Source organism: Harmonia axyridis, chromosome 1 (genome assembly GCF_914767665.1).
Source record: "Harmonia axyridis chromosome 1, icHarAxyr1.1, whole genome shotgun sequence".
Taxonomy (NCBI): domain Eukaryota; kingdom Metazoa; phylum Arthropoda; class Insecta; order Coleoptera; family Coccinellidae; genus Harmonia; species Harmonia axyridis.
The window spans coordinates 20,581,967-20,599,689 of NC_059501.1; the positions used below are offsets into that span (position 1 = coordinate 20,581,967).

The 17,723-nt window shown below is 34.9% G+C and overlaps 1 protein-coding gene across 2 annotated transcripts; it reads left to right on the forward strand.

Annotated features, from left to right (window-relative positions):
- The first annotated feature begins 425 nt into the window (after positions 1–425).
- On the forward strand, positions 426–17,408 carry LOC123676749 (J domain-containing protein). 2 transcript variants are annotated; one of them, XM_045612927.1, is made up of 5 exons: positions 426–721; positions 2,350–2,595; positions 12,729–12,830; positions 14,777–14,893; positions 16,119–17,408. In XM_045612927.1, exons 2-5 carry the CDS (start codon positions 2,509–2,511, stop codon positions 16,326–16,328), a joined length of 516 nt encoding a protein of 171 aa, XP_045468883.1. In that variant the 5' UTR covers positions 426–721; positions 2,350–2,508; the 3' UTR covers positions 16,329–17,408. The 2 variants fall into 2 exon arrangements, with proteins under 2 accessions (XP_045468883.1, XP_045468889.1); XM_045612933.1 differs by lacking the exon at positions 426–721 and adding an exon at positions 1,073–1,089.
- Positions 17,409–17,723: the final 315 nt, after the last annotated feature.

Here is a 17,723-nt window from a genome sequence, read left to right on the forward strand (position 1 = left end):
GAAGTAAATGCTATTTATTCATATGCTACAAACAGCGCATATCCTCAACGACCAAGCTGACCGATTTATCTAACACAATATATAAACAATTCTTTTTATTATGGTTTCGATGCTAACGCGTATTATCGAGGAAACGTTGATAATCACAATCATTCATTCAGAAAAAATGTTAAAAAATGAATTAAAGAAAAAATCTTATCTCAAAGTGACTCGAGTAGAGTCAAAATATTCGTATCACAAAAGAAATAACAGACATTCATTATTACTCCCATTCTAAACGATTCCGAATAAATTGATAAATTACTTAATACATACAACCAGACACATACACCACAACGAGAGTTACCAATCACAGCGGACATAATCATTTCAAAACAAAGCCAATTGGGAAATCAGGTCATAGTTACAAATTTCAGTTGATGCTTGAAGTGAGATACGATCTAGTGGGTTTGATAAATGAACTCGAATTGATTTTTATAGTCAAATTAATTCGTTCACATATGCATTTTTAGGATTTTTCCAAAATTTTCAATTTTGTCGACTTCGAACGAAAAACAAGAATAATATACCAGTAATAAAATAATGAATACTTTAAAAGAGTACATTTGTAGTGAAAAATTGTGTATCTACTAAGTCATTTCTGTATCTAGTGTTTGCAATGAATGGAAAGAATTAGAGGATATATAAATTCATTCAAGGATTGTAGTCATCAAGGTATCTAGTAAGTATCTAGACTACCTATGGAAATGTTCCTATTCTATTTATTACGTACAATTTGAAGGTTTTTATATAAATAGCAGAATTGTTGATTTGTTTTTGCACGCCCCAAATAATTTCAAAGAAATTTTTCGGAAACAGTGGCGGCTCGTGAATATTTTAAATGGGTAGAGATCAGATAGTTATATAGATTTTTACACTACTTTAAAGTATAGCATACGACACGTTAGTTTTTCAGCGACCTTTTCCCGAACACATCGCATCATATCGTCATGGTTTTGATAATTTTCGATTTTTGAGCCGGGAATGGTCTCAACCGATAGGGTTTTTCTCACTAATGAAGAAGCTGTCATAAAACTTGATATTTTCAGGGTAAGTTATTTTGTTCAGTGATATAGTCAGAATTTCTAAGATGATCACATTGTAGTCGAAACAGCGAGTTTCGATGACGAAATAAATATATCTCGAAAATCAAATGGCTCGATACTTGTTGAAGAGTATCCAATGAAATGAAAAAGTAGGAGTTTTGAACTCTCCTCCATTCGATTGCGCCCTTGGAGCACACAGACGCATGTTTGAAGGAGCGCCCAAAAGCCATTTTATATACTTGTAAAATCTCAATTCCATCGGATCTGTTGACACGAAATGATTCGATAATTTTTTTCGCTATTTCGCTTGAGTGTTCTTCAATTCTGATTCTAATGAAATTAAATATGCTGCTATGGTTGTGGCTATCAACACGAAGTTTTTGATGGTCCATATCCAAAATCACAACACTGTTGTTTTTATAATCAAGGAGATTTGTATAATTTCTTCAACTTCCTATGATTTCGATTACGCAGTCGACATAATATTAGGTGTAGTAAAAAGAAATTATTATTTATCCAATAGGTGGCTTCAGTTATATGTATCTCGCGTTGTATAAGTTCAACTGGATGGAGTTAGAAATATGAGATTTTGTACTATAAAAACTTTTGTGACAGTTTTGTGATTAGTTGATCTAGTTCAGTTTGAGCGAGCGTCAAAGATGCTAGTGTCCATATTTGACGCAATATTCTACTATTTTCTGAATAAAAAACCTCCTTCATATAATACAATGCACTCTAATTGCATAATCGCAGTTTCAAAATTCAAGGAAGAACACCAAAATAAAGGAATTACAACCAAAAATAATACTGATTTCGACTCAATCTTTCTGGAATATTTTGAATGAAATTTTAAACAATAAATACAACCAAAGTTAAACATTTCTGTCAAGTTTCGTCAAACATTTTCAAAGAGTATGGTCTCCTATCCAGATAATGAGCTCGATCAAAGCTGGCCCTTCCGAAAATTTCATGACGTGAGGAGCTCTAACTAAATGAACGGTTGGCTGATTTCAAAACCAACCGAGTACGATGAATTGCTTTTCGAGTTATATCATTGATTCTTCAGCCGAAGCAACTGGAAATCCGGAAAAACCGCTCTGCGCGCATGCCCATTTCCCAACCAGAGGCACCAAACTCATCTATCTATTATTCGAAAAATTTTAATTAGGAATTAAATGTATTAGACAACGTCGAGAACAACTTTCACTTTCCTACAACCTCACTCGCTTATTCAATCCAATTGCAGATTTTTTATTGGTTTCAGTGTGATTTCGTTGATGCGGCAAGCTGCAGCGTTGGCTCGCGGTGAGGTTTTCTGGTTTTCCCAAGTTCCCTCAGAAGTCCCGATGTTGTAATACAGTATTAATGGAAGTCTTGGGCGAATAGGTAATAGCAGTGCGTGCAGAAGTTAAATTCGCGAATTATGTCAACTGTTGACGAAGTATTGAACTACAAGAGGAAGGAAGAGGAGGATTTTTATGGTCTATTAGGCTGCGATGAGAATTCTTCGGTGAGTGTTGGAAAAATTCAGATCAACAAGTGTTTTCCGATTTGTTCCGGTTTTTCGGTAAAACTTTTATCGGTGTCAGTCACCTTGTTTGAAATTCAAATGAGAAATTTTGTGAGATATTTTTTGAATGATTAATTTTTTACAGTGTTTTGAGAATTTAAATGTTTTAAATTATTTAGATTCTCGTCATTAGCAATACCTCCTGACCTATAGAAGAAATTTTAGGATTGTTCTTCAGAATTCAAAACACGTTATGTTTATATATTTATTATGATAGCGGTTTGACTTCCTTTGACTATATTTGGCTATCACAATTCGGAAAAAATAATGGATTGCATAAATGGGTTTGGAACAATTGGAAGCCACTTGATTTTAGAATTGAGATTTTTCAAATAACCAAGTTCATAAGATGGTTTTGTATCTTTTAATCTCATTTCCCAGAATAACTCAACTTATAACTTTATTTCCCTAAATTTATTCAATGTTTCATCAAATACATGTTGACTGAGGTGAATAACGGTAACTAAAATTCTATCATAAATGTCCTTATATACAGAAAGGGTAAAAACGGAGGGATTTTGGGAATTCCAGGGTTCAAAGTAGAGTAACGATATTCAGATCTCTCTGGTCATTGAGTAAAATATGTTTTCCTCGAACACATAACATTCCTTTACGATGTCTGTAATTTTCAAATTTTGGGCTGGTTATGGTCTCAAACTATAATACTCGACACACTGATGACGAATCCGTTCTCAAATTAGATTCTGTACGTCCGTCGGCCGTCCCTCCGTAACCACGATATCTCTCGAGTTGAACAACCTAGAAACTTTAAATTTTCAGGATAGGTTTGGATTTCGAATGTTGCGGTTAATTTCTATTATGGGCGAAATCCGACCAAGGGTTCTATAAAAATGACAGTTCGAAATTTTGTTTTCTTGATAATTCCAATTCTACAATACGATCACATGATGATGATCACATTTTGAATGTGAAATAACAATTTCAAGATTCATGCTGTTCGAGTCAGAGAAAATTCAAAAATAATATCTAAAAGTAAATTATCCCAATACTTCCAATTTTTTTATGGAAGTAAGTTTATATGGATGGATCTGAAGCAGTTTTATTTTTTTTTTGTAATGAAATAATCTAACGACGAAAATGTATTTTCAAAATTCTCATTCGTTGGACCAATTTGAGCTATTAATTTAATTTCAGCCGATACGCAAGTAATTTCCACGAAATGGTTACCTCATAACACTTTTTGCAATTTGTTCCTGATGTAAAACGTTTTTTAATTTTTTTTTAAACGGAAACCATGCCTAGACAGAGTAAAACCAGTTTAAAAATGAATGAGAATTTCAAAAATAATTCTCAATTTGAGAAAAAGGAGTGTCGTATAATTTTTTCTCCAAAAATATTCAATGCATAACCCATGCAGACGCCATTGGTGAATAATAAAGTTGTTTGTACATAAGAAAATGTATCTTGATGCAGTGAAAACGTGTACAAAATGCAATAGAAATATCTGCAATAGCAACATTGTGGTTGTAAAAAAATGTAAAAAAGTTACCACGTTGACAACAAACGTTCATATAAAGTTTTTTTCTTAAAATGGCTCCATCACCCTTTTAAATATTAGCATATCATCAAGGAACACCCATTATATAAAATAACAATTTCAGGTTTCGTGCCAAATTTGGAGTTGATAGCGTCGTCACAATCATAGAAAAAAAACATCGAAAAAAAATCACCCAATATTTCCGTAACAACTGATCCGACTAAAATGAAATTCAATGTCTATATCTAATTAATCGACAACAACGACAATGATGACCTACATCTCATATATATTTAAGTATACTCTGGTCTCCGATGGCCCAATAGGTGCAAAAATGAAAGAATTTATTTATTTTTCAACACATTACAAGCGTGTACTAAAAATCCCAGGTGTGTTCAAATTTTTTCCTCGAAGATCCTCGAAATAATAGAGCATTTAAAGTTTACCACCTAAAACGTCATAATTGTCTACGAATATTACATTTTAGTGGATTAATGAGAACCCCTTATTGCATGGTTTAACTTTCTCAGGTAGACAATATTTTCACCCAATTTAGTATGGCAGGTTCACTCTCACCACTTCCCCATTTTTTACATCAAAGCTTTCAGCCCTGTGACATCTTCCCATGAACAGTGGAATCTGAACTTTTCTATATTTTTCCCACAAATAGTCGACTAATAGAGGGTACATCTGTACCTATATCGCAATCACAGGGACAGCGGAAATACATGTGGTTTGCTAAGAAAGGTTTCTTAAACGTGGGATGATATAATTCGGTGTAAAATATCAAAAAATCAGCGTGTACGTTTTTCTAAGCTTTTCTCGGAAATTATGAGAACCAGTAATACTGGTTAAATGGGAAAATTAGTTGTTACACAGCATTGATCCTCCGATGTAACTAGAAAGATTCCACAGATTGATGGATATTGATTCTCTGGATAGATAATTGAAAATCATTATGAGTGAATCACTGCATTTTTAGAACCATAAATATTTCAGAATTTAATAATGGCGATATGAATTATTCACTAGGATTTTTCAGCATAAAATTGGTCTAATCGCATCAGGTATGTTAATTTTACCAGGCAGAAAATCTTGAGATGGTTCTGAGAGCAGATATTGGATTAACTCCAGCTTGATGGGCTCTCACAAGCTAATCAGCGTTCATTTCCTGAAAATACAAAGTTAACTATCTCAGAGCATTAACGAAGCTCAAGATTGGCTGGAACTTCACTTCGTGAATTCAGCCAACTTACTTCTACGGTTGCTTCCTAGGAGAGCTTATCTTCTCTCGTACGGATTTTCTATTAAGTTCTCCGATAATTTCGTTCTTAATGATGTGTAATAATAATAAAGCATTTCATTCAATAAAATCAGCTACAAAAACTTAAACTGAAATTCTAACTAGGAAATAGGCCAGATCTAGCCCACTAAATGTGAGTAACTCCTGATTCATCGATACATATTAGATATACACATATTCAAGATCAATTTAAGAAGAAAATAAAAAAACATTCCTATCAAAACTAAAGTACCATTCAACAAACATGATTGAGAAATAGGAATACACTTCTCTCTTAGTATCCATATGACAGACTGATCGAGAAAATACTAATACAAATTATATTGAATAATCAACTCAAATTCAAATTATCACCTTGAAGAAGCTCACTCAAATAGTTTCCTAAATAGCAAATCTCTAAAAGTACTCATCTTTTCCTAATTTCTATTACCAAAAAAAATAAAGCTGTCTTTCTGTCAGTTTTTGTAACTGTATTTTTCTCATTCATTTCATCAACTTTTTTGTTTGTTTTTGAGTTTTCGTTCTTCGAACATATCACCAATGATTTTATAACGATATAAGTATTTTTAGAATTTTGAGCTCCTAAGGTTCGACTCACTGATGACAAATCCATCCTCAAACTCAATTCTGTCCGTTTATAAACATGATAACTCACGAAAGGAAATACCTAGAATCCTAACATTTTCTTGGTAACTTCGGATCTCGAATGCCGCGGTAAAGTGAACAAAATCAGACAAAAGATTCCGTTAATATAGCCGATAACATTTTCATTGCGTTGTAAAATGACAATATCAAGCTTTATGCTAAATTTCATATTGATCGCTGAACGAGAACCATATTAGTTATTTATAATACAAGTGCAGAAGGCATTGATATTCTTCCACGAGTTCAAAATTCAAAAACGAGCCACGAAGTGGCGAGTTTTGGAATGAACGAGTGGTAGAATGAGCCTTCTGTACGAGTATTATACATTATTTTCTCTAATTCATTGCATTTTCTTTGAAATTAATGAAATATTTCCATAAATATATTTAAGTGATTTTTGCATTGAAAAATGTTGGTTGGCAGAACTGATTTCTTTAAGGCAATTTGATGAATTGACAGATAAAGCCGTAGCGGAAAGTTCGGAGTGCCAACATAGAATAATAAGATATAACCATGAAAACTGTGCGTTTCTGATATATTCTCGCACGATTTTGTTCTACAAGATGTGGAAGAATGAACGGAATAACCACAGAATTAGAGAATAGTTATTTATAATACAAGTGCAGAAGGCATTGATATTCTTCCACGAGTTCAAAATTCAAAAACGAGCCACGAAGTGGCGAGTTTTGGAATGAACGAGTGGTAGAATGAGCCTTCTGTACGAGTATTATACATTATTTTCTCTAATTCATTGCATTTTCATTGAAATTAATGAAATATTTCCATAAATATAATTTAGTGCTTTTTGCATTGAAAAATGTTGGTTGGCAGAACTGATTTCTTTAAGGCAAATTGATGAATTGACAGATAAAGCCGTGGCGGAAAGTTCGGAGTGCCAACATAGAATAATAAAATATAACCATGAAAACTGTGCGTTTCTGATATATTCTCGCACGATTTTGTTCTACAAGATGTGGAAGAATGAACGGAAAAACCACAGAATTAGAGAAAAAATATTACCTGATATTTCTGTGACCACAAAACTGACGGAGATGACGGAGATTTTAGTCTTGATGTGAAATAACAAGCTTCGTTCAAAATTTCATCACATCACCAGAACCATGGGAATTTCAAGATGAATATTGGAAAAGAATTACCCAATTTTTCTTTGATTACAAATCCGATCGGGTTGGAATTTTTCGATTATATCATATGAATGTGGAAGGCAATGAGGTATTTTTTGTTTAATTGAGCCATTCGAGACTACATGCAGATTACATATTTTATACAGAGTGAGTTTTAAATATGGAACTACTCAATTATCTCGGAAACGGATAGCTTGATTTTTATAAATTTGGGTGTGCAAAGATCTTCTGATTTAGTCAATATTATAGTGGTATTTAGTTCTCAGATCTTTACTCACTCTGGAATATTAATGAATTTTGTTATTTTGAATGGATCACAATATATGTTTTTTGCCTTCTAAAATATTTAAGAAATACTGAATATTTTTCATGTTATGTTTCCTATTGCTAAATGCCATAATTTCGGAGTCATATCTACATTTACACATCTTATTGGCCTGATGAAAATTATTTATTTTTGAGTTTTTTTTATTGCCGAACGGAGGAAACAAACATTCATGCAGTAGAAATTATCAGTAGAGATAACTGTCTTCTTCAACCGAAAATCTATTTTAAACCCACCTGGTGATTCTTACACTTGACTACATTCTTCAAACTCTTCTGAATATTTAAGAGTCTCATTCAATTCCACGATGTCATCAGGTTTGATTAAACAAAGGAACATGCGGAAATACACATGTCTCCTTGAGCAACAAATGTTATCCAAATTTGACATTGTTTGAAGACAATATTGAGCTATAAATTAGTTGCAACCTTTTGTGGTGCATCAATCAACCAAATTTGATTTGATTATTATTTTGATGGAAACATCATGTGCTTCATGACATACAATGATAGGTGAAAGACTATTTAATTTGAGTTACCTCTAATCTTGAAAAGATGTTTCCTCTTTTCAAGATTAGAGGTAACTCTACACACTGATAACAAAAATTCAAAACTATATTTTATGATGATATATCACAATTCTTGTACGAACCATATAAAAAAAGTCATTTTATCTACTCCTATTGAATTATATATTCATTATTCAACTGCTTTTGAGCAATTAATAGTATCTATTAACAAACAGCGTGAGTTATAATAACTCACTATAATAAATCGGAAAAGTTGGATCTGTGCTTCTATACTTTTGTGCTTCCATTCGATTGTCCGAAAGGGATAATTTCATTATTGTTTTTGAGGGGAGGAATGTCACTTTGATAATTTTGACGTTTATAGGTAAGTTTTGGAATTTGTCAATAAAGTTCTTTCTCTATTCTTGTATTTTAGTATTTATTGTAATAGTCGTAGATAAAGTATTATTCAACTTGCGGTAAGGGTCATAACTCACTTGATGAATTACATAATATATTGATTGAATAATATACAATAACTTTCTCAAAAGCGGCAGTAGAGTGAGCCTTTAGTTAATTTCCTTGGGTAAAAAAGCATAGCCAACTCATTTGAAGATTATCAATCATATTTATTAAATATTAAAGTTAATGAAATTCCTTCTTATGAGAATAAGGTGATGCAAAACTTTTGAATTTATGTGTATATGTATAGCTTTTGATCAGTACAAGTTTAAATTATATTCTGATTGGATTGAGGCACAACCTCTGACACAACGCTTTGCCTAGGGCCACTTCGAAATTCAAATTTATCGAGGAATTAATTGGGTAGGGTTTCGGATTATTTGAATAACCCCTGTGGATTACAACGATAACCTACCCCAACTACAAACAAGTAAATAGAGGCTACCGATGTGACAACGCGTTTTCCTGTTGAAATGTGTGGAACATCATCCTCTGTTTGACTATCTGACCTTTCCACACTGCCCTCGTGTATGATGTATTCCTTGAGCATGGTTTATAAAACATTCATCTGGGAACTTTATAATCGGACTACGTTTTTGACTCGAAACGAGCTGGAAAAGCGGGGGAAGGTATTACTGAATGCTTTCAACTATCCCATATTAAATGGATGGAAAACCTTCACTTGAACAATCATAAAATACGTTCTTTTCGACGAAAGAACGGAAGAATAAATGAGAATTACATAGATATACAATTTTGCTACCGCCTTTTTTCCCGAAATTCGAGGCTTTATTTTGAAACACTGGTTATACATTTATAATTCAAAGTATTATCCATCGCTGGCCACTGCTTTCTCCCATCTTTCGGGAAACGTACTAATCCCGCGTTGAAAAAACTGGTCATATTTTGAAGCGATCCACGAGTCAATCCAATTTTTTATTCCTTCATAAGACCGGAAGTGCTGGTCAGCCAGGCCGTGTGCCCTTGATCGAAACAAGTGATAGTCTGAGGGAGCCACGTCTGGAGAATGAGGCGAGTGGGGTAAAGCTGCCCATTTCAACGTTTCCAAGTATGTCTTGCATTGTCATGGTGTAAAATCACTTTATCATATCTCTCGTTGTATTGCGGCCGATTGTCTTTCGATGCTCGACTCAAAAGCATTGATTGCACTCTATAACATAGCCTGTGATTGTTTCAGTCGGTTTTAACAACTAATAGTAAACCGGGATATCCCCAAGGTTTTCTGCGCTTGGGATTATCGTAATGAACACATTTTTCGTCTCCAGTCACAATGCGATGCAAAAATCCCTTCCGTCTTTGCCTTGCAAGTAGCTGTTCACAAGCAAACAAACGAACGTATCTTGGCTTCAACTCCTACGCACCCAATTCTCTTGTCTTGTTCCTGAATCATTTCCATGATTTCAAGCGTTTTGAAATAACTTGTTGTGTTAGTCCCAATGATTCTGCTAATTCTTGTTGCGTTTGACACGAGTCTTGACTCTTGATCAAGTAATGCCTTCAACTCTGCATCTTAGAAAACCTTCTCTCTTCCACCGCCTTGCTGGTCTTCGACGTCAAAATCGCCATTCTGGAAGCGTTGAAAGTTGGAACCACTCTCGGTTCGTTCTTTCACTAATAGCGGCCTCACCATAGGTATTTGAGAGCATTCGATGAGCCTCACCCGCAGATTTCTCCTTATTAAAGCAGAAAATTTAAATCTTCCGCTGAGGACGAGAATTTGGCTCGTAAGCTGACATGTTTAATCGAGAATAACTCAATGATGCAGACACAAATCGACTAATATTTCGATGGCGTTATATTTATAAATACCTAAGCTCATTGTATAACATCTACAATCTATTTATTTCGACAACCATTTATCGCTACAGCCTAAAAACGGCGCAAAGTTGTGCACCTAATATATCGGTACTATATACAGGGTCAGTCTTTGACTAAAAAATATATTTCAACCAAAGATTCCTTATTTCATTCGCGAGATGAAAATAATAATAAAATTTTTTTGTGGATTTCTAACAGCCCGTATCTTTTCAACCGAGCCGAATCGGAAAAAATGGTAAAGGAAAAAAGTGTTTCCTTTGACCTCAGGAATCATTGGTTGAAATATATGTACTAGTCAAAGACCCTGTATATGATACCGATGTATCATATTGTATCGATATAATCCTCATTTTATTATCAAGTATATTGAGTATTAAGATCTCTTGCTGAGAGCCCTAGGCTAGTGATTCGGAGGTTGCGGGTTCGGTTTCCGATTGAGGAGGTATTTTTTCCGGGATTAAAAAATGTCTGTCGTGCCTATATATACTCTCTCAATTATTTTCAAATGAAAAATCATTATTTCAAGTTCATATTATATTTCTTGAAAATATAACATTTGTATTTGAACAAGCGTACAAAACCTCCTGACTTTACGTCAGTTCTTTCATAATTTTTTTTTTCGCAAAAAAATGTTTACCGAGAATAGCAACCCATTCTAATTACTTCCATCGTTTCAACCCCTACTGTTACAGAGAAAAATCTGACCTTTGTTATCTGAAAAAGCGGGTCCGTTCGTTGATTGAATTTCTCATTCCAACCGTGATTCTCTCTTCATTCTAGCCCTAAAAAACATGCCGGACAGTTATATAATCAGTCCGTCCCTCATTTCATTTCCAACATCCATTCAAATACTCTCTCAGTGTTTTTGTGATGAGGATTTTTTTTCCGAACTTCTAATATGATTGACTGTTGACATTGAATATCTTCATTGCCTTTGTTAACTTATAGCTCATGAAAAGGTTGCCAATTGGAAATGGGATAATAATGTTATTATGTTAATATTCAAAGGTAATAATATAACATGACTATTTTGATTGCATCTAAATTTCAACTGTTTTATAATAATTTGACGAGACATTAACTTTGCGTTGATAATCTGATGATTATTATTGCCAAAATCATAGTCGAGTCAATAAATGTTAATAAGTTAATAAATGAAAGAGAAATTTAGCACCAATCAAAATAGTAGCTTGTGAATCGAAGTCTAGTTATAACGGGTGTTTTTTTTCGAGGTATATAACTTTAAGTTGGCATTACTGTTCAAAATGGCGACCGATTTAACAGCTGTCAAGTGATTTATTTTCAGTTTAGTTTGGCAATTCATCATAAATAGACTCACGCCTGAACAACGCTTGCAAATAGTTCAAATTCATTTCGAAAATAATGGTTCTGTGCGGAATACGTATCGCGCACTACGTCCATTTTATTTTGTTTAGCGATGAAGCCCACTTCTGGTTGAATGGCTACGTCAACAAACAAAATTGCCGCATTTGGAGTGAAACTAATCCTCAAGTGTATGTCGAAACACCGTTACATCCAGAAAAACTGACTGTTTGTCTGGCTGGTGGTATCATTGGTCCGTACTTCTTCAAAAAAGATGATGGCCAGAACGTTACAATCAATGTTAGAGCAAATGGAAAAATTCTTTAGTTTCTAATAAAACCGTATTTAACAATTCATATTACCTTAGTTATCTTTTGATTTCTAATTAAAAAAATTGAATGTCAATCTTTTGGCAATTTCCAATTGCTTGACAGTCCCCTGGAAAAAGCTCGCAAATATGTATGCGCCAGTCATATACACAATATAGTTAGATCGTAAAAATATCTTTTGCTTCGACTGCGTTGATTTCCCTCTAATTTTGTGTATGTTTTCTATAGCTTTCTTGAGTTGTTCTCGAGTTATTCGCCATCTCTAAAAAAATAACTGTTGAAGTCATCTAAGAGACTGTGTTTTGCTTTGTTGCTCAACGTTTCTGGCTTCTGCCTTGTTGATCGAATACCAGCCACTAAGATGTGCAGCAAAGAGCTACACTCAGCAGGCCCCATATCCAAGCCATGCTTCCATCTTATACAACTTGTTCGTTTTCACCTAACTGACTATGCCATCAGTGGTCCCAGAATTAAATACTTATCAGAATTTTCCGATTTCTATTTTGTAAAAGCCGCTCTAGAAATATTTTCAGTTAGGAGACCCCCGTCAAAAAACTCATTTAGCATTCTGAACCCTGTAGAAAATTTGTAATTTCAAAAGAAAATTGACTATGTAACGTTTAACAAAATATTTACAAATTATATCTCAACCTATATTTCGAGTAAATTTTATTTTAAAAAATGTTTTCATTTCAGGTCGAGCAAATCAACACCGAGTACAAGGTGCGAGCTCTCCAGTATCATCCGGACAAGAATGACGGAAATAAAGAGGCAGAAATTAAATTCCAACAGCTGAAGGTAGGTTTCACCGGACGCAATTCGAAGAATTCTAATAAAAGGTTGAAAACGTCCAATTCAATATCAGATTAGTTGCACGAAAGCTTTCCTAGAGAAAAAGAGGACAAATTGAATCGATGCTGCAAAGAACTGAAATTAAGGTTTCAGTATTCTATAGAGTGACCTATATAAAAGATTCCCGCCGGACATTTCTGGATTGTTTCCGACAAATGCCCAGACTGGTCAATTCTTATAAGATGTAGCGAAAGGGAATCCATTATTTTTGCATAAAAAAAAAGGTTTAATTACCATACTTGGAATAATCCGATTTAGGTTGAATATGCACCGTTTCTTTCGATAACTTGGTACCCTTTTGAATGTAATATCATTATGCCTTTTTATAGAAGCACGGCGAAAAATTGAGATAGTCGATTTTCACAAGCCTCTGTTGAAGCGAATTTTTCAACGGCAAAATTGATCGCCATGGACAGAAACATATTGTAATCACTAAGTGCCAGATCCGGACTATAAGGTGAATGCATAAGAACCTTCCACCCATATCGATAGTGACCCAAGGTCACTATCGATATGTGTGACCTGGCATTGTCCTGATGGAACACAATTCCTTTCCTATTGGCCAAAGCTGGCCACTTTCGGACGATTGCTTCCTTCAGACGGTTGAATTATTGACAGTACAGTTCCGAGTTAACAGTTGTGCCATAGGGGAGCAGCTCATAGCAGATACTTCCTTGCCAATCCCACCAAACACACATAAAAACCTTCCAGGCTGTCAATCCTAGTTTGACCAAGGTTTGTCAATCCTAGTTTGACCAAGGTTTCGGCCTGCTCACTGCTTTTCGACGAAGACCTTTTTCAGTTGACATTATTGTAATTGATCCACTGTTTATCATCAGTCACCAACCGTTTCAAAAATGGGTCGATTTTGATGCGTTCAATAGCTAATCGCAGATGATATTCGGTCCTTGAGGTTTTTTGCACTAACTCTTGTAGTACCCATACATCGAGCATCTTCTTGAAACCAACTTCTTACAAATGTTTCCAAACGGTTTATTGTGCAATCTTTAGCTCTCGAGAAATCTAAACCGTGCTTATTAACATTTTCGACAATTGGCCTTCCGGTGCATGGAGCATCTTCGACATCGAAATGACCATAACGGAAATATTATTATAACCAATATAATGGACTAAGAAAACCATAATGATTTGAAATATATCTTTGCTAGTGTTCATCTTTTACGTGCGCTCAAACTAAACTGAGTCAACTAATCACAAAACTACCACAAAAGTTTTTGTAGTACTAAATCTCATCTTTTTAACCCCATCGTACTTGATCGGACTTATCACTAGATACAGAGTTATCTGTATCTAATGATAAGTCCGATCGAGTACGAGATCGATCCTCCTCCAAATATTAGAAGTCCATTATTGATGTCTTCAGTCAGTTATGACTGAAGACATCAATAATGGACTTCTAATATTTGGAGGAGGATATCTTGTGATTTCAAATTCATTGGTTTACGATTATCCCCTTCAGCGTAACGACAACCTTCTCAATAGATTTAATTAATAATATGTTCAAATCAGTCAGTGGAGAAATTCTAAAACTACATAAATTTAAGAACATAATAAGAAGCCAAAGTGACGAAACTAGCACAAAATAGCAGAATCATGGAACTGCGAACATTTCTTTCTAGAACGATTCCAATTTATATTTCTCATATTCGAAGATCTACATAATTTCCTAACTTGTTAGTGTTCGAAATTCATGAAGAATTCAAGCAGAGAAATTCTGCATTAATAAGTAAACTAATTTGCAGTCGTTTTCCTCGTTTTCTTTCCAGATTTCCCCGCCTAAGTTGAAACTTTCCCGAATGCATATCTATAATTGAAAAGTCATACGGAAATCATGCCGACTTTCAGGCTAACTGGAATGATTTTAATTACAGACTGCCAAAGAGGTGCTCTCCGATCCAGAGAAGCGTAGCAATTATGACAAATGGAGAAATAGTGGTATAGCAATCAGTTATCAGCAATGGCTGGGAATGAAGGAACATGTTCATCAGGTTAGTAGTGAAAGCTGATTAAAATATGGAATACTTGAGTTCAAAGAGAGACATTCTTCATCAAATTGTGAATCTTAACTGAAATGTAAGAAATATGTATGGAACGTAATCATTTACTACATAATCGTAGTTCACCTAGCTTCAGAAATCGATATATGATATATGCTTGAAAAGAAATCAAATTTGAAAGTCTTTCTATGAAACTTTCAGCCATTTGCAGTAAAGTTCATTGAAATTTAATGCCGTCATTAAAATTTTAATCCTCCAGTAGAAGAAGACTATTGTCCACCTGCACTGTTTGATGAAGGATTAAAAGTTAAATGCTGAATTGAACTTTAATAAACTTTCATGCAACTGGCATTTCACTATCGATGTGTGTGTGGTGTGGCGTTGTCCTGATCGAACACAATTTCTCGTCTATTGACCAAATTTGGCCGCTAAGGGGGATTACTTCCTTCAGACGGTCCAATTGTTGACAGTACAGTTCCGAGTCAACAGTTGTGCCGTAGGGGACCAGCTCATAGTAGATGCCAATCCCAACAAACACACAGCAAAAACTTTCTGGCTGCCAACTTGGCCACCGTTTCTGCCGGCTCACCGCGTTTCGACGTCGACTGTTTTCGCTAGACGTTGTCGTAAGTGATCCACTTTTCAACATCAGTCAACAACCGCTTCAAAAATGGGTCGATTTTGTTGTGATTCAGCTGCGAGTCGAGGATCGAAATTCGGCCCATGAGGTTTTTTGTGTCAACTCATGTGGTATCCATACATCAAGCTTTTTCTTGAGATCAGCCTTTTGCAAATGGTTCCAAACGGTTTTTGGGCAATTTTTGGCATTTGGGCAATCAAAACAGTGATAACATAACGATCGGACTCGACAATATCCATTTTTTATAGACATTTTTGCATCTTTGACATCGATATCACCGGAATGAAATTGAACAAGTTACAGTATCAGGACCGAAAAAACTATTTGCAATATCTTTATCCGCCTGGCTTGCATTTTCACCTTTATTGAATAATAACTGTAAACTATAGCTGTTTTTTGCTCGTGTCCATCTTTAACGCGCGGTCAAACTTAACTGGGTCAACTAATCACAAACCTGTCAGAAAAGTGGAACGCGAGATCCAAATAACTAATGCCATCTTTTGGAGAAATGATGGTTTTCTTTTTACTACACCTAATATTTTGTCAATTAATGAAATATCTCTTCTTCTTTTTCAGTCAATGCACTGGAGCACACCAAAAACGAAGGATCGCATGTTGGAGTCCGGAGGCTCATCTGGCCCCTCCTCTCTAGGCTCGGCCCCAAGCGCCCATCGAAGAGCTTCAGAAGGGGGCGCCAACCTCCACTGGTCAGGACGTACAGGGGCTGGTTGGAACAACCCTCCTCCAAGCGATATCGTCAGTAAATTTAGAAATTACGAAATTTAAGAAGTCCAACCTCGATGTTCACTGTGGTGTTATCCGAATGTGTTTGTTCCCTTCCCCCGTTTATTTTCGATGTTACCAATAGCTGCACCCAACTCATTCCAACAGAGGATGAGGATCGAAGCGTTCTATGTCACTGCATTCCAATATAACTGTACCGGTTAGCTCCTGGACCTCTGTTAGGCCACCAGAAGTCCCATAGTATTTAGGCTAAACCTTTCGTGCATCAACCCCCAAAGCCTGTGCCATCAATTCACAATGCTTGTACTGGCAATCCATAGCCCTACTAGCAGGTCCTTTTATTTCACAGACCAGCTAGAAGGGTTATATTTATGCCTATCCATATCAGTCCATTAGAATACGTCCGTTATTGTTCTATCAAATTTACTGAGACATATATGTAGCTAAGACAGTTTCTTTACAGCTGTTGATTACTACCTTACTGCTTAAGATTAATTATGCTTCTTACGTTCAAAACCTTCGTGCATCTACCCACAGGTGCTGGTTCTTATGGGAACAACTTTAAAGAATGAGTGTACTTTTAGATGAATTGTGATATTTTGCTATTTGGATTAGGTCATATTTCTACATTGAAAGAGATTCCCTTTCAATGAAGAATGCTCCAATCCTATAGATCGAATCTTTTGACCTACCGATTCAAAGATACACCAGGGTAAAGCACAACATAATCTACTGTATTTTCTTAAATGTTTACAAATGTATGAGAGAATCTCTATGAGTGTGCTGGATAAAATCTTTCATTATATGACGAGTGTTTTGAGAAAGATATATTATAATGTAGGTATAAAGATAAATATGTTCGTTATGGAGAAATTTTATCGCTGTTTTTCAATGGGATCTTCGATATTAATAAGTTCGTTATTAAAATTCGAGTGGAGTAAGATATTCCACTTTGTGTCGAGTAATATTCGTCCCTTCTCTTGTGCATTATCTAGAGCATGTATATGTTGTTATCCATGTTTATTCTTGTTTTTTATTTCTTTGTTACATATCTCATAAACCTTGTGATAGTTGATGTTTGAATGTAAATAAACATAATAAAGAAATCCTATATAAATCACACTTTGCATACTTATTCTCCAATCCAAAATATGTACAGAGTGTTTCATCCATGATGTGGGAATAATCGATAAAGAAGTGTTCAAACTAATTCTATATTTTCAGATTAATTTGGAAATATCTCATTTCTGAATATATGCGAATTTGTTGTGTAGTGTAGTGAAATTTCAATACAGAAAAAAAATCATGAAAAAAATCGCATATAGATGTTACACGCTGTATATTTCGACATCTTACACGAAATGGACAATTTGAAGCTGCGATTCATATATTTATTTCTTTCACGAAATTGATTTCAGTCCCCAGCCCATTGGAGTC